This window comes from Polypterus senegalus, chromosome 16 (assembly GCF_016835505.1).
Source record: "Polypterus senegalus isolate Bchr_013 chromosome 16, ASM1683550v1, whole genome shotgun sequence".
NCBI lineage: Eukaryota > Metazoa > Chordata > Cladistia > Polypteriformes > Polypteridae > Polypterus > Polypterus senegalus.
Genome location: NC_053169.1, coordinates 92,311,886 through 92,333,439, shown reverse-complemented (window position 1 = coordinate 92,333,439; position 21,554 = coordinate 92,311,886). Strand labels below are relative to the sequence as shown.

Genomic DNA, 21,554 nt, shown 5'->3' with positions numbered 1-21,554 from the left:
GTTGTTTGCTCAATGGAACTTCTAGTCATGGTAACTTTGGGGTTAAATTGAGTTAATTGTACTGTATGTGAATTTCTAGGCGCAGCCAGGGTGTTGAAGGGGTCCGGTTTGGTGGACTCAGGATTGGGTCACTGCTTTTTGCAGATGATGTTGTCCTGTGTTTGCTTCATCAGGCCGTGATCTTCAGCTCTCTCTGGATCGGTTCGCAGCCGAGTGTGAAGCGGCTGGGATGAGAATCAGCACCTCCAAATCTGAGAGCATGGTCCTCAGCCGGAAAAGGGTGGAGTGCCCTCTCAGGGTTGGGGGAGAGATCCTGCCCCAAGTGGAGGAGTTCAAGTATCTCAGGGTCTTGTTCACGAGTGAGGGAAGAATGGAGCGTGAGATCGACAGGTGGATCGGTGCGGCATCTGCAGTGATGCGGGCTCTGCATCGGTCTGTCGTGGTGAAAAAGGAGCTGAGCCGTAAGGCAAAGCTCTCAATTTACCAGTCGATCTACGCTCCTACCCTCACCTATGGTCATGAGCTATGGGTAGTGACCGAAAGAACGAGATCGCGAATACAAGCAGCTGAAATGAGTTTCCTCCGCAGGGTGTCTGGGCTTTCCCTTAAAGATAGGGTGAGAAGCTCAGTCATCCAGGAGGAGCTCAGAGTAGAGCCGCTGCTCCTCCGCATCGAGAGGAATTAGATGAGGTGGCTCGGGCATCTGATCAGGATGCCTCCCGGACGCCTCCCTGGTGAGGTGTTCCGGGCACGTCCAACCGGGAGAAGGCTCCGGGGAAGACCCAGGATACGCTGGAGGGACTATGTCTCCCGGCTGGCCTGGGAACGCCTTGGGATTCTCCCAGAAGAGCTGGAAGAAGTGGCCGGGGAGAGGGAAGTCTGGGCCTCTCTGCTTAAGCTGCTGCCCCCGCGACCCGACCTCGGATAAGCGGAAGAGAATGGATGGTACTGCATGTGCAAAATTTAATGAATATCCATTTGGTTGTTTTGGAATAATGAGTGGTTTTTGTGGTGTCTGCCTTTTATTACAACTCACTCATGAAAGCCTGTATTTTATAAATTTGTGAACAAAGATACATAAATTTTGTGAATGTAGACATAGCCATGATTGAGTGATGTGCGATTTCTGTTTTGGGTGGGCATTAAAATATATAGAGTTGTATCAAACGGTAAATATGCATGTCAAATTTTGTGTGCTTCAAGTCGGCTTTTTTGGACTGAAGGTTTTTGTTTTTTGCTCAAACCAAACCCCTGTTACAATCAGCCTTCATGCTGAAAATTTCTAAAAAGCTACATAGCCCGAATTTTTAAATTGATTCACCTTGACTATGCATGCAAAATTTCACCAAGATCGATGCAACTGTTTTGGAATAAAGCACAGTTTTCTGTCCTCCCCGATGACTTTTGTGAAATATTCATCAAAATCTGTTCAGATGTTTTTGCTCGAGTGTCAAACGAACAAAGAAGCGGCGATGAGAACACCAAAATTAGATTATTGGCATACAGAACAGATATTTAACTTCAAACAAAGACAAGACAGAAGGTGTTTACTTTTTATATATAGATTAGAACTTGTTTTGTTTTATTAAAAATAATAGCAAAGGCATAATCATTCAGTAGAATCATTTCAAGTCATTTTGATTTTTTTTTTGTTTGTTTATAACAAATTGTTCTGAAACTCTCAATTTGCACATTAAAAAGCTCATCCAATTTTCAGTATTTAATAGTAAAATGTAAAAAAAGCAAACTCTGGTACAAAAATCGACTTATTTACATTGAATAGAACAAGCCCAAAGTTATCATCCCAATTACCTCAAAATGGATTTTCCTTCATTTAAAAAGACGACGTTGTGGCCGTGTTTAGTCTGCATGCTGCAGTTTCAGCGTCCATCCCCACAGGCACGGCATTTGTCCATAGGAAAAATGAGGCAGTGTGACTGTGACTCCCTTCTGGGTGGACATCCACTTGAGTTCATATGGGTAGCCGAGCAGTGTAATCTGAATTAAAAATATGTACAAAAATACACTTTAGAAAACATCGATCATGGCCTGGGCCCACCTGTCGAGTAGATATGAGTGAACATTAAAAGTAAGAGGACGTCTTGCAGCCTTTGGGTTATGTTGCATTTACCATACGTACTTCGAGAAAAATTTCAAGTGACATTGTATGTTACACATTCTGTATACGCAAAAAATACAAAATGACCTTTAATATGTACAGTGGACTCAGTACTCCGAGGCCCTCACTTAATGTACACTTCACTGTGTTGTACATTTTATTTTTAACAGATACATCTGCCATTTTTGCCCATCAATCTGCCCTCAGTAACTCATAAAGAAGTGAACACGTTTTCAGAAAGGTTTACAAACGTATTATACATCAAAAACTGAAATCTCTCATTCATTCGTAGTAAAGACCCTTAATTCAGTACTTTGCAGAAGCACCTTTGGCAGCATTTCCAGCTTTAAGTCTTCATAGTTAAGTGTCTTCTGGCTTTGGGCAGTTTTCCCTCCATTCTTCTTGGCAGAAACTTCTCTAGCTCTGTTAGGGTTAAGCATCCGTAAACTGCCATCTGCAGGTCACTTCACCCATGTTCTATCCTGCGGTACTCAAGGACAGTCCGAGATATTGTCCCAACACCACTTGAGCATTGTCCGGGCTGTGTGCTTTGGGTCATTGTCATGCTGAAGTCCCATGCATTCTGGACGCTTTCTTCAAGGACCTTTCTGTATTTGGCTGCATTCATCCTTTCCTCAATTCTGACCGGTCTCCCTGTTCTTGCACCTCAGAAGCACTGACATAGGATGCTTCTCTATAGGGAGGTCATGAGCAGTGTTTGGTCTTCACCAGACATGGTGCTTGGAGTCCTGCCCAAAAAGTCACACCACAGGATCCTGTTCTTTATGCCCTCAGAGTCCTTTAAATGCTGTTTGGAAAACTCCAAGCATGAGTCTGCTACTCTACCATATACAGCTGTGTTAATAAAAATAGCAGTACAACATCAGTAACCTAATGAACCACCACTATTAGTAGTAGTGATGTTTCTGCATGGCAAACAATTAACTTGTAGATCAAGTCAAGTTGGGGAGCATGCAGTGGTACAGTACATTGCTGCACCCACTACACGGCAAAACAACTCGGGATCCTGGTTGGCAACCCCACAGGCAAACACGCGGTCCAATCCCACCCTCTGGAAATGACCCTCTATCTGCTGCAGCCAGGTGTTACATGGGCGACACCTTGGCCTGGTCCAGCCACTCGGTCCCCAACAATCAGGATGTGATGAGCTGGATCACCCTCGGGGAAACGGGCCACATGGTCGTAGTGTCATAACTGACGCTCCCTCACAATGCAGGTAATGTGCCTCATTCGGGACTTCATGAGCAACCGCTCATTCGACACAATATCAAACCAATGGTACCCAAGGATTTCCCAGAGAGACACAGTACCAAAGGAGTCCAGTCTTCATCTCAGGTCACTGGATAGCGTCCATGTCTCACAACCATATAGCAAGACAGGAAGCACCAGGACTCTAAAGACTTGGACCTTCGTCCTTTTGCATAGATATCGGGAGCGCCACACACCCCTTTCCAGCGACCTCATGACCCCCCATGCTCTCCCAATCCATCTATTGACTTCATAGGAAGAGTCACCAGAGACATGAATGTTACTGCCAAGGTAATAAACCTCTCGATGAGATTGACACTCTCTCTGCAGACAGACACCCTGCTGATGGCCATGCCCACGAGGTCATTAAAGGCCTGGCCGTCGTCTTTTTTATCCAGGACACTCACAAGCCCAGACACTTGAGCGGAGACTCAAGAAGTGTTTAAAATTATCGTAGGTTGGATCTTGCCCCGGAACATTTTGGACAATTTTAAACGAGACAGATGTGCTCGATTAAAAGATTTTAAGATGAATAATTATATGTTTTGTGCATATGGAGATAGCTTCATTTACAAATATTTATAAACCAAATGTATTCATTTATGCCAAATGCTTTGTTGTTTCATACAGAATTTTCTGACCTCAGGGTTTTCTGGTTTACCTACTGTAAGAATGTAAGAAATGTAAACGGGCACTGCCTGTCTCCTTTATTTGAACTTACCACAGTTTTTCCGGGTGTTACAGCTGGCATCCCAAGTTCCAACTGCTCAGAATCGGGCCACTGCAGGAACAATGCATAAATGGCATCTTCATGTTTCTTGGTGGTATACCTGTCAACCAACAATAAGGTTAGTAGACTGTGAGCTGCAAGATGTGAAGCTCGAAAGTTACGTGTATATCAAACAGACTCACCAGACTCCAGGAGTGATGGTATCATTCTGTGCCCGCCATGAAGTAGTGTTGTAGATAGCTTCCCCATTGACTTTTAGCCAGGACCCCATTTGCCTCAGGCGTTCTTCAAAAATTGGAGCAATCCGGCCGTCATGCATTGGACCGATATTCATCAGTATATTGCCACCGCAGGATACCGTCTCTACTAGGGTCTACAAAATCCAATAAAAATTACAGGTAATGACTGGCGTGGTGAACAGTCAGGTTTATATGCAACATCTGTAACAATATCTTTTGTAGAGCCTGCTTGGTAACAAGGAAAATTGCTGAAAAGGCCTAACTGCTTGCCCACTTCCCAAATGTATACACTGTTCTTTTCAAAGGAAGAACTTTCTAACATTCGTGTATTACTTACCCTTACCCAGCTTCCGTTTGTTACCCCGTGAACTCATTATAAAATAACCCTACTAGTTTCCCTTCATAATTTTAAACACTTCTTGAGTCTCCACTTGAACTGAACGAATCAACTCCTTCAAATTTTCCACAAAGCTCATACCCTACAATCCTGGAATCCTTCTCTGGTATCTCCCTGGCACTGTTTAACCGACCCTGCCAACACCAAAGGGTTTACCGCTCATATCGATTATTGACTACACTTGAACCTGGATGTGAATCGAAAGACCAGAACCAGCCTCAATGAACAGATGTCTACTTTGCCAGAAAATTGCAATGTTTATGCTCTTGTCCGGAGAGACTAAGTGGTAAAGTTATTAGCACTGCAGCCTCACAGTTCTCGAGTTCAGGGTTCAAATCCCGGCCTCTGCACTCCCTGTGATGGAGGTTTACGTGGTCATCCTGTGTACTCTCCGTTTCCTCCCACATCCTGAACATGTAAATGTTTGCTCAACTGGACACTCTGAATTGCATCAATGTCGCCAAAGGACTGGAACACCATTAAGAGTTACAGAGAATTAACTGAAATTGGATTCATGAGTTTGAAAATGCTTTGGTTGTCTTGCACAGCAGCACACTTTGTGCCACTTGTTGGAAAGTTAAGAGTAGTGAGGACAAAACCAGATGAAATGCACAACCGTATGCTCCATTTAGGTGTTGTTTCAAAAGTAAAAATGTTTGGCATAAAGACTCATTAAATGTATCTGTTAAACATGCCTTTAGTTAACAAAGGGATCCTCATAGTATGAGATAATAAGGTTTCAGGCAAGGGGGTATATAAACAGCTGAGTACATCTGATAAGCTGTTTGGTGGTTTTTTGTTTTGTTTTTTTCTTTTTTACATATTTTAATATGTACTTGTTTACCAAGGTGCCAAAGACTGCGGACATGTTGCATGTTGATCAGTGAATTGCCATGGATCTGTGCCACAAAGCATCTCCGTTCAGAGATCTGCACTATGGTGAACTGCTAGTAGTCCGTCACGAACCTGCAGCATCTGACTCAGACGCAAGTTTCTTGTAGCCAAAGCTGAAAGAGTAACTCCATTAATCAGCCACACATTTCTGAACACTGAGTGGAGTGCTCCCTGAGAACTTCAGGTCCTCTCTCAGCCCCCACCTCTTCTCAAAGTTACACCACTACACTCCACCCATCCACAGTGCAAATCCCATCCTCGTCGCCAAATGAACTGCCATGAGCTCACACCATAAAGCATGCCAGTTTGAGGATTTGCACTGTGGTGAAGTGCCGGTGGTCAGTTGTAAACCTGCAACAGGTGGCTCAGAAGCGGCCTCCTTACAGCGTGAGCTCCTTTTAGTCAACTGCACAGAGGCCATTTCTGAGCACTGTGAGTGGATCGTTTCCTCTTGACGTCCACTGATCTCTCTTTGTGTCAGCTCCCACCATTTCTGTGCAGCATTGCCACTATAATCAGTCATAAGAATAAGAATTTCACTATACAAGAGATCTTATTACTACCACTACTACTATAAAGGTGCATCATGGCTTGTGGCTTCTGAACAAGGACAGATGGGGCTTGAATTGATCTCTCATCAGAACATTTCTCAGAGTACCTATGGTAATTTAAATACAGGACCAGACCTGTGTGAGTGAATATGTGGGACTATATATATATATATATATATATATATATATATATATATATAGATATAGATATATATATACACACTCACCTAAAGGATTATTAGGACCACCATACTAATCCGGTGTTTGACCCCCTTAGCCTTCAGAACTGCCTTAATTCTCGTGGCATTGATTCAACAAAGTGCTGAAAGCATTCTTTAGAAATGTTGGCCCATATTGATAGGATAGCATCTTGCAGTTGATGGAGATTTGTGGGATGCACATCCAGGGCACGAAGTTCCCGTTCCACCACATCCCAAAGATGCTCTATTGGGTTGAGATCTGGTGACTGTGGGGGCCATTTTAGTACAGTGAACTCATTGTCATGTTCAAGAAACCAGTTTGAAATGATTCGAGCTTTGTGACATGGTGCATTATCCTGCTGGAAGTAGCCATCAGAGGATGGGTACATGGTGGTCATGAAGGGATGGACATGGTCAGACACAATGCTCAGGTAGCCCGTGGCATTTAAACGATGCCCAATTGGCACTAAGGGGCCTAAAGTGTGCCAAGAAAACATCCCCCACACCATTACACCACCACCACCAGTCTGCACAGTGGTAACAAGGCATGATGGATCCATGTTCTCATTCTGTTTACGCCAAATTCTGACTCTACCATTTGAATGTCTCAACAGAAATCGAGACTCATCAGACCAGGCAACATTTTTCCAGTCTTCAACTGTCTAATTTTGGTGAGCTCGTGCAAATTGTAGCCTCTTTTTCCTATTTGTAGTGGAGATGAGTGGTACCCGGTGGGGTCTTCTGCTGTTGTAGCCCATCCCCCTCAAGGTTGTGCGTGTTGTGGCTTCACAAATGCTTTGCTGCATACCTCAGTTGTAACGAGTGGTTATTTCAGTCAAAGTTGCTCTTCTATCAGCTTGAATCAGTCGGCCCATTCATTCTCCTCTGACCTCTAGCATCAACAAGGCATTTTCGCCCACAGGACTGCCGCATACTGGATGTTTTTCCCTTCTCACACCATTCTTTGTAAACCCTAGAAATGGTTATGCGTAAAAATCCCAGTAACTGAGCAGATTGTGAAATACTCAGACCGGCCCGTCTGGCACCAACAACCATGCCACGCTCCAAATTGCTTAAATCACCTTTCTTTATCATTCTGGAATTCAACAAACAGACACAAACAAGCTGGGCAAGCGGGGAAAAACAGATTCAAACTGAGAACACTAGGCAAGGCAAGAAACCGGCCATCATGCCACTTCTGCTAAAAAGTATATTTCAATTTTAGTATTCTGACCAGCCCAAAAAAAAACCACACAGATTGGTTATCAAGGCTTAATAAGATACCTTCACTAGCTCTTCGATGGAAAGATAGTCAGCCAAGACTGCATCTCTTCTATAACCCCATGACTTCTGGTCGATGGTCATGCAGTTCTCCCACTTGTGTGGGAGCAGATGGCCAGGATTGTAGCGATCACTGCATGTGAAGTAGCCGCCATGTTTGCAAATGCTGCCATATCCCCAGCGGTCGTTTGTCACCACACTGTCTCGGACAGGACTGGGAACACAAATGTTACAAACAAAGTAAACAGAAAAACAACAGAGCATTTCCTTTCACTGAAACTCTCCTCTGTCACTGGCGAGAAACCGCTCAGGGACCTGCTCTATTCTACTTAGCATCTTCACACACACAGGATGGCCTTAAACCTTAGTCCTGTTAGTCACAAATGCTACGTCCACACTACTACATTTTCATTTAAAAATGCAGACGTCAGTCTCCATTTCACCTTTCATCAATACTACCCAGGCAATTTCAATCCCCAAAACCAGAGACTTTTGAAAATGCCAGGTCAATGTTGCAATATGGATCGGTAAAAACAGAAGTTTTGAAAAACGTAGCCTCTAATCACGCTCTGATTGGTTTGTGCTTATTACGGAGCCCTTGCCTGGTTGGATCCTACTCATTACAACCTCTCATGCCTTGATTAGTCACCCTTCACGGAAGAAAGCCATATTCCAACATAGCAGACATGGAGGAGGAGTTTTCCATGGCTCTTGTTGTGTTGCTTACCTGTGTGCATCTAAATTGTGTTTTCTACAGTTTGAATGCTTAATACGTGAGCAAAAGTCCAATAATTTATGGTCACTACAGTTTTGCGATAAATCCTGTGGCTAGCAGCACTGTTTCCGCCATTGCGCAAATGCCTACTGCAGGCAAAGGCTGAGTCATATGCATTTTCAGTTTTTTTTTTTTCTTAGTGTGGGTAGAGATGTTTTCGCAAACAATGCGAAAAAAATAAGTATTGGCAAAGCTCCATGATCCTCCAATCCAGACTAGATACTGAATGGCTGCACCTTGGTATTGAAGCACTTGGTCCACTAGGTTATACAGCACAATGTGTGGAGAATAAGTCCGATGAGGTTCTGCTCAAGCTTTATAACACACTGGGGAGTCCTCATCTGGAGTCTTGTGTGCAGTTTTGGTCTCCAGGCTACAAAAAGGACATAACAGCACAAGAGAAGGTCCAGAGAAGAGCGACGAGGCTGATTCAGGGCTACAGGGGATGAGTTATGAGAAAAGATTAGAAGAGCTGAGCCTTTACAGTGTAAGCAAAAGAAGATTAAGAGGAGACCTGAGTGGAGTGTTTAAAATCATGAAGGGAATTAAGTACAGTGGATCAAGACGGTGACTTTAAAATGAGCTCATCAAGACCACGGGGACACAGTTGGAAGCTTGTTAAGGGTAAATTTTGCACAAACATTAGGAAGTTTTTCTTTACACAAAGAGCGACAGACCCTTAAAATAAGCGACCAAGTAGTGTGGTAGACAGGAGGACTTTAGGGACTTTCAAAACTCAACTTGATGTTTTTTGAAGAAATAAGTGGACAGGACTGGCGAGCTTTGTTGGGCTGAATGGCCTGTTCTCGTCCGGATTGTTCTAAAATCCATTATTCAGAAGAATAAAGTCAGAATACTATGCCGACCCATAGTGGTGAAGAAGGAGCTGAGCCAGGAGGAAAAGCTCTCAATTTACCAGTCGATCTAAATTCCTACCCTCATCGATGGTAATGACCAACAGGATGAGAATGCGGGTAACAATGCAGACGAAATGAGCTTTTCTCCGCAGGGTGGCTCCGGGTTGTGGCCCGGAGTAGAGACACAGACCCCCCGCATTGAGAGGAGCCAATTCAGATGCAAAATGGCATCTGCTACAGATGCCTCCCTGTGGACATTTTACAGGTGCAACCGCTTTTGGTCCGATTGTTGTGAGCAAACTTTTTGTGAACTTTTTCATTTTGTTTTAAACCCTACGATGGCTCCCAAGCGTCCTGCATCTTCTAAGAAGGGAAGGAAAGCGTTACGCGGACGTCGCTCACCATTACGGCTTGAATGAATCAATGGTATGCTTTAGTATTATTATGTTACTCATATCCTTAACCCGACATCCACATCTCATACGTGTTTACAAAGTGTGTTTTAATACGTTTACATGTGTTTAAAGCATGTGGGAAGGGTATTTTAAGGCTTAAACTATAAAAAAAAATGTTTATTTATATGGTCTTTCTATATCGCGGATTTTCACCTATCACTGATGGGTCTGGAACGTAACTTTACAGATAGGCGGGGGATCACTGTAGTGCAGCAGCCAGCATGCCGTGGGTGCTTTTCCATGGTGGTCTATCATGTTGCATTTGTTCAACAAATTTGCTTTTCTTCATTTTAAACCATGAGGTTTGGGTCACTTGAAAAAACTAACCTAAAAAAAAAAAAATTGGACGTAGGGCAAAAAAATTAAGTCACAATTTCCCTGCAGTGTGAGCATATCTACTGTGACAATATTACCTCAGAGCACTGAGAACTACTAAATGAATCAAAACCAAAACTAATGAATAGAAAAAAACATTAAATCACCACCTTTCATTGTAGAGCCAAGCAAGAAATCCTGTGCTGTTCCAGTAGGTGTCTGGTGCATTCCCATCCCCATCGGACCACAGGACATCTGGCTGATAGCGGGTGACAATTTCATAGAGCTCAGGTAAAGTCTTTGTGATTGGGAAGTTTTGAGTCTTGAAGGCATTGGCCGCATCTTCCAGGTAGAGTGGATTAAACCACTCAAAGAGCGAGTGATAGAGGCCAAAGCGCAGGTCAGTCCTGTTCCTTACAGCATCGGCGAGCTCAGCCACCAGGTCCCGTTTTGGCCCCACGTCCATCGCATTCCAGTTCCAGGAGTACTTCGAACCCCAGAGTGTGAAACCTAAGAAAGGTTACATACTATGAATAAAGACATGAGGAAAGTCAAGGAGTTGATGATCACTTCAGTCACTACTGACATTTCGGCTCATCCATCCTTTTTCTAACCAGCATCAAGGCCAACAATCTGGGGTCATTAACTCTTTTAAGGCAGATGGCAACTTTTGTCAACACAACGGGCAGAGGGCGATAATCCGCTGTAAACGTCGAGAGAACTCGCCATTACGGTAAAGGTAGACTCTGTGCTTGGCGGAACGTTAGACTCACTGACTTGACAGCGAATCCCCCCATGTGCGCGAGTAGCTACAAGCCAACTTTGGCAAAAAATGGCATCCAACATTTGGCAAGAGTGCAAAGCAAATACTCAAAACAAAATACTCAACGGACAACGTCCTACTTATATTTTATTACTTTGGACTCTTTGACTTGTCGGACTCTGATTTTGGTACAAGTGATCTGGAGATCGAAATCTAAAACAAAAGTGAGGTACTGGCATCAGCTGATCAGTTCCCAGAGGATTGTGGTGCTGAACACATTCATGTAGCTGATGTACCAATGGCAATGTTCACCTTGGAGGACCGCCACTTACAATGACAAGAGGTACAAGCCAGATTTGTACCTCTCACAGCGAGAGTGGCCACAGAACCAGCGACAGACATTTTATGTTGATTTATGTGTGAAAACCATTGCTTCGTGTGCTTTTCAGAAAACAGCCCAGCTACCGCCAGAGACGGCTATCATATGGTGACAGCGCACTGCACACAGCAAAAGATGTTTTGTGTTGACTTATGTGAGAAACTATTGCTTTGTGGGTTTTTCAGAAAACTGAGGTTTTTTTGGATAAGTGCTCAGCCCTGGGAGAAGGAGGAGGTTAGGAGCCCGCGCTGATACAGCGCATTGCCGCACCCACCATATGACGAACCAACTCAGGATCCCAAATTAAGGCCCAAGTGCAGCCATGCAACAGGTCACACCTCAGCACCACACAAGTTCAGATGGAATTGAACCAGTGTGATGTTTGTTTTATGGTGGCCGGAGTGCCATTTCTGCCACCAACCCCCAGGTTTTTCCCTGCAAGTTGGAGGGCCTACATGCAGGGCTGGATGCAGATTAACGTCATATCCAGGACAGAGCAATTGCAGGTTAAGGAAAGAAAAAAAAAACAAAAAATCAGCCCTAAAAGAGTTAATAACTGTAAGAAAGGACCTGTCTGGTAAAGCATGGTAGCTGTCGATATAAGGAAGAAGATTGAGAGGAAAGCATAGGGATAAGCAAAGAGGTATAATAAGCCTGGTGGATACCTAACAATGGAGAAGAAGAAACAGCTGTGTGAAGGAAATTGCACTTGCTCACTTGCACATTGGAAGAATGCGTAAACTTCATAGGCAAGTACAGCGAGGCAACAAGAGAACTTCATACTCCATAAGAGACACCGCTGTAGACAAAAGCCCGATTGGCAAGTGTAACTAAAATAGCTCTCCTTGGGCTGCACTAGCTGCAAAGGTAGCTTGGTAAACCTGAACATGCGGTTCGAGTCCTGCCGTTGCTTTCTAAAGGAGTTCAAGCAGCCGACAGGAGAGTGGCACCCTGAGTGAATTCCTCAGCAGAGACACAAACCCCTTCATGCATTTACAGTCGACTCGATATACGACTTGCCTGACATGCGAACAACTTGATTTACGACCAAAATTTTTGCTTTGATTTACGACCAACATCTTGTGTTACGACCCGAATGCAGTCACGTGTATCCGCTTGTGCGATCATAAATAAACAGCCGAGTGCGTTCATAAGCGTCAGTCGGAGCCCAGATACATGTGGTTGTGGACGTAATTTCGGTCAGTGCAGAAATGTATCTATATATATAATTCACTAAGACCATGGCAAGCAAGACGCATAATTGCTAGGGAAGGAAGAGAAGGTAACGAAGGTAAAGAAAGCGATTGTTAAGGGATGTTAGCTAGCGGGCTGGCGCGGTACATGATATCGTCATCAGGCTGAGTCAGCACCGGCTTGCCTTGGAGTGTATTATTACAGCAGTTCACGACACGACCAGCTTTGAACTGAGTGCTCGACTACTGTCATTATTAACTTGAAACAGCGATCACAATCGAAATGAAGAAGGAAATTGTGCGGAAATATGAGAGTGGTGTTCGTGTGACCGATCTCGCTAATATGTATACCATGTTAAAATCCACCATCTCGACCATTTTACAAAGACAAGATTTGCATAAGGAGGCTCCTTCTAAATAACCACCTTCCGTTTCATTCTCCTCCTCCTCCCTTCCTGCAGCCCAAAGATGTCAAATTAAATGGTGAGTACATTGTGAAATTGTTGTTTCTGGTAGGCCAGGCACTTTTTATAACTTTTTGGTTAGTACATTAGAAAAATTATTGGTGTTTTGGTAAATTATGCACATTATACAACCCTTTTTATTATGAAAAGGTTAAGTAAGTGTTGCTGTGGGAGGTTCGGAGCACATTATGGGTATTTCCATTATTTCTTATGGGAAAAATAGTCCTGACTTACAACCAACTTGAGTTACAACCAGCCCTCGCGAACGAATTGAGTTCGTAAGTCAAGGGCCCACTGTATATGGCTGCACAGATTCACCATTCACCTACATCACACGATACTGTGATACCACGTGCACTGGCACATATGCACTTGACTTGGACTCTGGGCATCTGGAGTCATCGTACCCGAGCAACCAGAGATTGAAAGAAAAACAGACACAAACGTTACGAAAAAATATAAAATCTATTGATTCCAATGTGTGCCAAAATTTCAATCCAGGGTGATGTATTTAATTATCAATAAAAATAGTTTTTGTGCTTCTTCTGTTGGACTTCTGTTGTCAATCCTAGCTCATACTCCTCTCATCTCCACCAAAAGGTTGACATGCTGCCACCCTCGAAACACAGTATACATCAACTCAAACATAACATATGATATAGGGATACAGACTTGTGTGAGAACGCAAAACAGGTCCACAGCTCGGGCAACTCTCCTGAATGACCCCGAGGTCATTTTCACTCTCTCACTCATGGTTCTTTCCTAGCCCTGCCTGCAACTAATCTTCTGCAACAATGGAGTAACACCGGGATGCTTGTACTTCCTCCCTCGAGACGCTCATCTGGCTCTATTGGCCTCTTGAGTCTGCACACCCATCCAAAAGCATCCCACCAATGTTGTGTCATAAACTTGCGAGCAATGCAGCTAAAGTGAAAACCCTGACAACTTTCAGAAAGTGTCTGGATGAGATTACGAGGAAAATTTAGCTATCAGTTAACCAAATGAGTAAGGTGGGTTGAACGGCTTTGTCTTTTTCTGCCAAACTTCTTAAGTTCTCATAAGAGTCACACTTCAATGGGGCCCACTTTTCATCAGTTTACTCTAAAGAGAACACTTCTTTCCACTGATGAGATGGAATCTTCCGATCGTTTTGCACTGGTACTGTATATAAGTTGGAACAAGACGAGAATCCACCCTAGATGGGCTGCCAGTCTGTACAGGGCAAACTCACCAATACCAGGACAACTTAGAGTTACCAACTAATCAAGCAGGCACATCACTTCTTCAAACATTAAATTAAACTGGCTTCTCCGTTGTTCAGCTACCATTCAAAAGTCCAGCAGGGCCTGATGTTTTACCTGTCCACCTTTGTCGACGTCTGTATACATTGACTATCAACAGATAGAACAAGTCATACCTTCGTGGTGTTTTGAGGTGAGCACCACATACTTGGCTCCTGATGCTGAAAGAACATCTGCCCATTGTTTTCCATTAAAGAACTCCGCGGTAAACTGTGGGCCAAAATCTTCGTATCTGAAGTTGGGCGGATAGTTTGCCTTCATAAAGTTAACATATTTTTGCCATTTCTCTTTCTGCCAGTACCACCTTTAAAGAAAGAAAAAAAAAAAAAAAAAATTATTATAAACGTCAGCAGCCTTGCAGTGGAAAGCACTTAACATGACAGTGTTAGTATTCTTCCTAATTCAGTCCTCAACTAGACGTCAGTGAAGTCTCCTCTACTCTCTGGGACTGCATTGCTACCTGTCAGTAGTTAACCAAGGCTGTCTCCATCTTCCTGGATTTAAACCCTACACACATGGGGCCTCATGCATAAACGGTGCGTACACATAAAAATGTTGCATACGAACGTTTCCACGCTCAAATCACAATGTTTAAAACCTAAACTTGGCATAAAGCCACACATATTTCCTCAGTAGCTCCAACCCTGGCATACGCATGTTCTCTGCTCAGTTTTGCAAATTGGCAGCACCCAGTGTCAACGCAGTGCTACTGTTCCAGTGTGGCTTTCCTTTCTTTTTTAGATCCACATCCCTGACGCAGCTTTATAAATACACTGAAATTAACTGCATATTTTTTATTAGTTTAATGCATCAGATTGTAATTAACCTGTAACAATATAATGGTCCACAGAATGGTCAAACTATTCTTAATACCATAACTGCTTTAGCGTTGTTACTCTCACTGCACCTTCTTTTTCTTCTTTCAGCTGCTCCAGTTAGGGTTGCCACAGCGGATCATCTTTTTCCATATTACTATCACTGCACCACTTGGAGTATTTATATCACTGTATCTGAGTGGGGAATCACAGCTGTACAGCAGCTGATCAGAAAGAGAATTATCGGTATACAGCTTTAAGCACACGCTGCCTCAGCCATGCGCACAGTCTATTTGATCTGCTCTCATATGGCAAACGCTTCAAAACCTTTCCTGTATGGACCTCGCGGTTCAGAAACAGTTTCATCCCAAGAGCTCTAAACGCACTCAATCAGTCCATCAAGTGCTCCTTGTAGAACTGTTTGTACTTATTAGTACAATTACCTCACTGTAAACTTGCACTACAGTTATAATATTGTACAACCTGAGCCACTTTACGTATAAAGCGCGTATTTACATATGATGACGATATTTTTAAGATGAAATGCAGCAAAATATGTTTATTATACAGATAAAACTTTAACTTCATTTAAATAATCTATATTGTTAATAATTAAACATGTGAGGACATGGTGTTGCTGTGCTAGCAAGGAGCTGGCTCTCTGTTCACGGATTGTTCCTGCCGCGCACTGTATTCTTACTGGGACTGGCGTGACACTGGAAGGATAGAATAATTAAACACGTATACCAAAAATATTTCAATTCTTCTTAAAAGTTTTGAAGAATCTGCGTTCTAAGCTTACAGATGGCTTAACGTCTATTACAGAGCTGACTGTGAGGCGATTGGGTATTTGGAGAAAGAAAAGTAAGGACAGGAATTGGGAGTTAGTACGTTTGAAAGAGACAGTACATGCTGCAGCAAATTATTTCATCGAAGGTCGCGCACAATCACTATGCCACCGTGTTCCCATGTTTAATAACATGCTTTAACTCCAATCATCATGAAAATGATATCAAGTATACATCTCAGTACTTTAGTTACTCAGAGAGCTGTAATATCACGAATGTAATGGATTCTGTGTCCTGTCAGCGGAAGAGAAAGCCCGGAAGCACATAGTGATTCACACACAGAGCACATAGAAGATCAAATACAAAACAAAGCATTTAACGTGCTACTTTAGTTACAATGGCATTTGAGAAACTAGTAAATCAAACGATTTTAAGATGAAGTTTATGATGTTCTACTTTAATGACAAAATAAACTATGTGAATAAAGTGGAAATTTTAAGATTAAAGCTGACATTTCGTGCTTTTTCCCCCACTGTGTGCCTATTTTTTTTTTTCTCTGTACCCCTAATAAGCTTTCATATGACACTCAGACGGTAGGCTCGACTCACCTTTTCGGCGACTTTGATATCTGACAACTTTTTTTTTATTTTGGGCACTGTGCGACTTTGTGAACTTGAGCTTTCGAGTTTCTCCGACACTCTGTCACTCGATCAACTTCCTTTTGTTGTTCATACCGCTGTTTAAACCAACAAATAGTACATTTTTCTTTGCCTCCACTTGATATTCGCTGAACTTCTTCTATTTCCCCCTGTGCGTTTGCCATTGCCTTTTCACAGAACACCGAGTTTAAGGGGTATTTATATTAATTTGCATATTCAAAGAGGCAGAATTCTGGAAGGAGACGGGGCAGGACAGCAGGCACATGCGTTACTCTTCACGTTGACCGGGATTTATGTAGCGAAAGAACGTGGAAGTTGGAGTTCGCACAGATTTATGCATCTGGATTTTTTAGTGCATAAGGACATTTCCGCTTCTGTACTACGCCATGTTAGAGTGTGAATTCTCTGTATGATGTTATGCATGAGGCCTCTGGTCACTCTCTGTGTGAAGTTTAGGAGATCCGAAAGTAAATTATAGACCAGCATGTTAAAGGCAAAGGCTAGAAGACCATCTCCAAGCTGATTGACGATTCTGTCACAACAGTTGCAAACATTAATACCTCTCAGAGGGCTGACTATTTCTATCCAGTATAAAAAAATCTTGCGACGAGATGTAATCTTTTGAAGAGAGACACTGTCACGTCCCACAAGATGGACAAGTCACATCATACTCACAACCTTTGGAAGCAAGTCCTGTGATACACATGCAGAGCAGGTTAGAGATAATGGAAGTAGGAAAATTCGAAACTCTCAAAAAAAAAATGAGAGTAAAGATCGCATTAGCACAAACAGAAAATATTACTCGGTGAAATATCGGAACAGCGAAAAGAGGTCAAATAGTGTTTGAGGCCGTCTCGGGGAGAAGGGAGACAAGGCAGTGAGAAAAAAGGACAGAAGCGCCACACGAACAGCAGATCATGCGGCAAGGCAGCAGCTGATCGAGCAAAGAGGAGGTAAAAAAAAAACAAAAAGTATGAATGTATGTGTTTTCCATTGTATCACCGTTTAAGAGGGGTTTCGGAGGAGCAACCGCGTCTCCTTGGAGTGCATTCAGCCTACCTCTTCACAACGGCATGTAGCGTTGCTGGGGGGTGAAGCGGTTGGCGAGTGAAATGAGCAGGGGGCCGAGTTTTCCAAAAAACTCAGTTTTCTGAAAAGTTCACAAGGCAAAAGTTTCACACATCAATCAACATAAAACATCTGTTGCTGTGTGTTGTGGCTGCTGACGGCACCCTGTTTGCCATCTCTGGCGATAGTAGCTGACTCAACGGCCAGCAGGATTGTGCGTCGGGCTTGCTGCCTGGCTGTTTTCATCCAAAAGGCAGGCGGCGGTCACAGTGTGATGCAATCTAGTTTTACCTCTAGCAGAGGTGGGTAGTAACGAGTTACATTTACTTGAGTAACTTTTAAAAAAAAATTGTACTTCTAAGAGTAGTTTTACTGCACCATACCTTTTACTTGAGTACATTTGTGAAGAAGAAACGCTACTCTTACTCCGCTACATTGGGCAACACTCGACTCGTTACTTTTTATACATTACGCTAGATTTTTGCCAGAGAGAAAAGTCGCCAGTGGAGCTACTGCAGGACTGTTTCACCAATCAGACGTAGCAACAATAATCACGACTCAGTTTCACCAATCAGACGTAGCCATGCAGTCACATGACCACACACAAACTTCCTGCGTCCGCAGCCTGCAAGAGACTTTAGTCATGCGGGGCTCCTGTTCACTGCTAATTGGTCACAGCTTCACTACAAGAACCTTGAGAAGCTTAACCATCACTTCACTGAGTAACCAACAAGCACGTTTTAACCAAACATGCACAGACAGTCAAGGTAAAGTGAGATTTCTTGGTTCTAATGTTATTCTCTATCAGCTGTGCTATTTGGAGGGCAAGTGTGCGACAACGCCGGCCCCCTACAGACTCCCTCTTCCCACATGGGAGTCTGCTGAACCCACACCATCGACAGTTATGACCGAGATGCGCCGACATATGAGGATAATTCACTGATGAGGCCAGACGATGGTGGAAAAAGTGCTCATGTGCTTTTATTAAAAACCAGTCAAAACAAAAAAGTGTCAATGGTGCAGTGTTCTAAAAAACAGTACATATATAAATCCATAAAAATCAGTGTGAAAAACGATAAAAAAAAAATAAATCCGTTAAAAAACCCAAGGTTAAAATGCAGACTAACTCCTCCTGATCTCAGCCCACCTCTCTTCTCCTTCTCCTGGCTCACCCTTTGCTCGCGTAGCCGGCAGAGACTCAGCCGCCACGCTCTCCTTTTGGCCGACCTACGTCTTGGCTCTTTTCTTTGATTCCCCCATCTTTATTGTGCTGACCCGTATATCTACACTCCCGTCTCCGTGGGCCTTAATCACACGCCGCAGGAAGCCAGTGAAGCAACTGAGAACGACTCGCTCCAACTTCCTCATTAACTCCCAGTGATTGTGCAGTTGCGCCCACGGAGAGCCACCCGGCTTTATGGATATGAAACTGGCCTTTTTTTTTTTGAAGCCGCCGACCCGCTACACCACAAAGTGAATATGCAGTATCATACTGTCCGTGTACAGGAGATCTCGTCACTAAGCAGTCTGCACTGTTCAGACATACTGTAAGTATCGGCTTCAAAAGCTTTGTTGTGAAAAACTGAGATTTGGAACTTTGTGTTATTTGTGCATCTTTATTTTGTAATTTTTGTAATTTTTGTACACTGACCCTGAATTTTGACAAAAGTGGACACCCGACCTGAAAGAGTTAAGAAGTTTAAAGGTCCGTGGGACTGTAGCCAAACTCCCTGGCCGCAGAAGGAAAACTGACCCCAGAATTTTCAGAAGATGATGAGAATGGGTTACAAAAGGCCAAAGACAACATCCTCAAAGATACAAGGTCGAGGTCCATCAGTGTCAGTGGGCTCAACGGAAGACGACCCATTAGGACTCCATAAATAGATAGATATGAAAGAAAGGCACTATAAGATAGATAGATAGATAGATAGATGTGAAAGACACTATATTATAGATAGATATGAAAGGCACTATATTATAGATAGATATGAAAGACACTATATTATAGATAGAGATAGATATGAAAGGCACTCTATGATACATAGATAGATAGATAGATATGAAAAGCACTATATTATAGATAGATATGAAAGGCACTATATAATAAATAGACAGGTAGATATGAAAGGCACTATATGATAGATCATGGATAGATAGATACCAATTTAGCATCGCCAGTCCTCTTAACCTGCACTAACTGTGCTACCTGCCCAAGATGGGTTACAATCCAGGTATAATCATCATAGACCTCATCGTAAGCCGCGTTCACATTTGCTGTGCACCGTCTACTGGAATGTATTTTGTAAGGTATGTAGTAATAAAATGCTTCGTAATTTTCATTCAAAGCGATGGCGCCCAGCAACCATTAACATCGCTTTTACAAATCACATTCCAAATGGCATATATCAGAAACATCGCAGTTGGAAGGACACACAGATACACAGGAACTTGTCTTTCTTTCTGTTAAGGTGGATGTTTTGAACTGTGAAAGTTGAAAAGTAAACTGAAGTGGAAAGCCACGCAGACACCGGTGACCTAAACCCCATCATGTCACCCTTTATGATTTATCTTAAGAGTTACTCACATATCACATTTGGCACAATAACACTGCTTTATTCGGGATCGATCACTATATTTTAACAAATCAAAGGATTTAAAGAATATGATGATAAAGCATATCCCCATAGGCTACTATTTCAAAAAAACTTCATTTCAATGAATTGTCAATCCAGTCTAGAAGCGACTCAGAGAACCAACAGTAAAGTGTTGGTATTCGAATATGCCGGTAAAACGACAAGCAGCGGTAACAAAAAGGACGTGAGCGCGCAAAAAGGAAAACGAAATGAAAGTATCGTCAATAAACTTAATGACCGATGAACAGACAGCTAAAACACAGTTATGAAAAGAAAGCGCCTCTTTCACTTATACTGACAGGTACGCCGTAGCTGCTACTTGACGTGAACGCCTCGCACTCCAACTATCGAGACGCTTATTCTTACCTGCAGGTGCTCGCCGTTAAACCCAAAGGCGGTTACTCATCACAATGAATCAGTCAAACGGCACGAACTCCCCTCACTAGCTTAGCTGGAAAGAACCGCTTACCAGAACCACTCGCTGCCGAAACTCGGGACAGAGAAAACGCCCCAATGGATAAAAATCCCGAACTTGGCCTGGTCGAACCAATCCGGCAGCGGTCGGGAGTCAATCGATTCCCACGTCGGCTTGTACTGTGCGCTGCACTGCTCGACTGCACCCAACAGGCAGACAACCGTCAGCACCGGCAAAGCCCCGGAGATTTTCAGAGCCATGAATCCACCATTCGCTGTGCTCGCCAAAATCTACCAGCTGACACGGGGCGGAGAGAACTTGTCACTCATCAACGTCTCCTCGGTGTATCTTACGGAAGGGGCGTGGCTAACACAGTCCGGCTACACTTCCTCATACTGTACATATATTTTTAAAATTAAAGTGGGAGGCATTTCTTATAAGAACATTCATAAATATTGTCCATGTAATTGTGTAATATCGACATTTTTTGCAGATATATTAAATGTATGCAGCATTTGTGGTGAAAATAAGTGTATTGAACTTGTTTCCGATAACTGTGCATTCGAAAAAGCTGAACAAAAAATGAACAATACAATAAATAGAAAATGGTGATATCCTATTCTGTTATACAAAAAGTAACAAAGAATGTAACTACGTAATAAATCTCTTCATATTACTTGCAAAATAGTTACATCCATAAAACGAGAGTTAGTAACAGAATTCCAAACTAGATTTATTGATAACCTTAATTCTTCCATATACTCTGTCAAAAATTGTGAGGCAATTAAAGCATTACATTTTATTATCCAGATACACATTTCATACGCATACAGTCTGTCTGTTATGCCCCGGCATTGTTATTCTCTGAATATTACGTATATTTTGTTATATGTACTGCAGTTATACAATGTATATACAGTACATTCGATTACAGAATAAATAAAAGTCAGAAGGGTGACACGCTATGGTTAAGATTAAGATCGGGACCGGGGTG

General features: G+C 42.9%; 1 protein-coding gene across 1 annotated transcript; it reads right to left on the bottom strand.

Annotated features, from left to right (window-relative positions):
• Positions 1-1,590: 1,590 nt before the first annotated feature.
• fuca2 (alpha-L-fucosidase 2) lies at positions 1,591-20,873 on the bottom strand. Its single transcript, XM_039738503.1, has 7 exons — positions 20,615-20,873; positions 14,299-14,486; positions 10,253-10,592; positions 7,684-7,894; positions 4,301-4,491; positions 4,110-4,218; positions 1,591-1,998 (listed from the first exon to the last, which is right to left on the bottom strand). The coding sequence occupies exons 1-7, from the start codon at positions 20,818-20,820 to the stop codon at positions 1,861-1,863; spliced, it is 1,383 nt and encodes a 460-aa protein (XP_039594437.1). The 5' UTR covers positions 20,821-20,873; the 3' UTR covers positions 1,591-1,860.
• Positions 20,874-21,554: the final 681 nt, after the last annotated feature.

What these genes read in the sequence shown, in the direction of transcription:
- fuca2 (XM_039738503.1), bottom strand. Translation starts at nt 20,820, where the DNA reads ATGGCTCTGAAAATCTCCGGGGCTTTGCCGGTGCTGACGGTTGTCTGC. An exon ending in CACCTCAAAACACCACGAAG is followed by an intron (nt 10,593 to 14,298) that starts GTATGACTTGTT and finishes AACCTTTCTTAG; the next exon opens with GTTTCACACTCTGGGGTTCG. An exon ending in ACCATCACTCCTGGAGTCTG is followed by an intron (nt 4,219 to 4,300) that starts GTGAGTCTGTTT and finishes GTTGGTTGACAG; the next exon opens with GTATACCACCAAGAAACATG.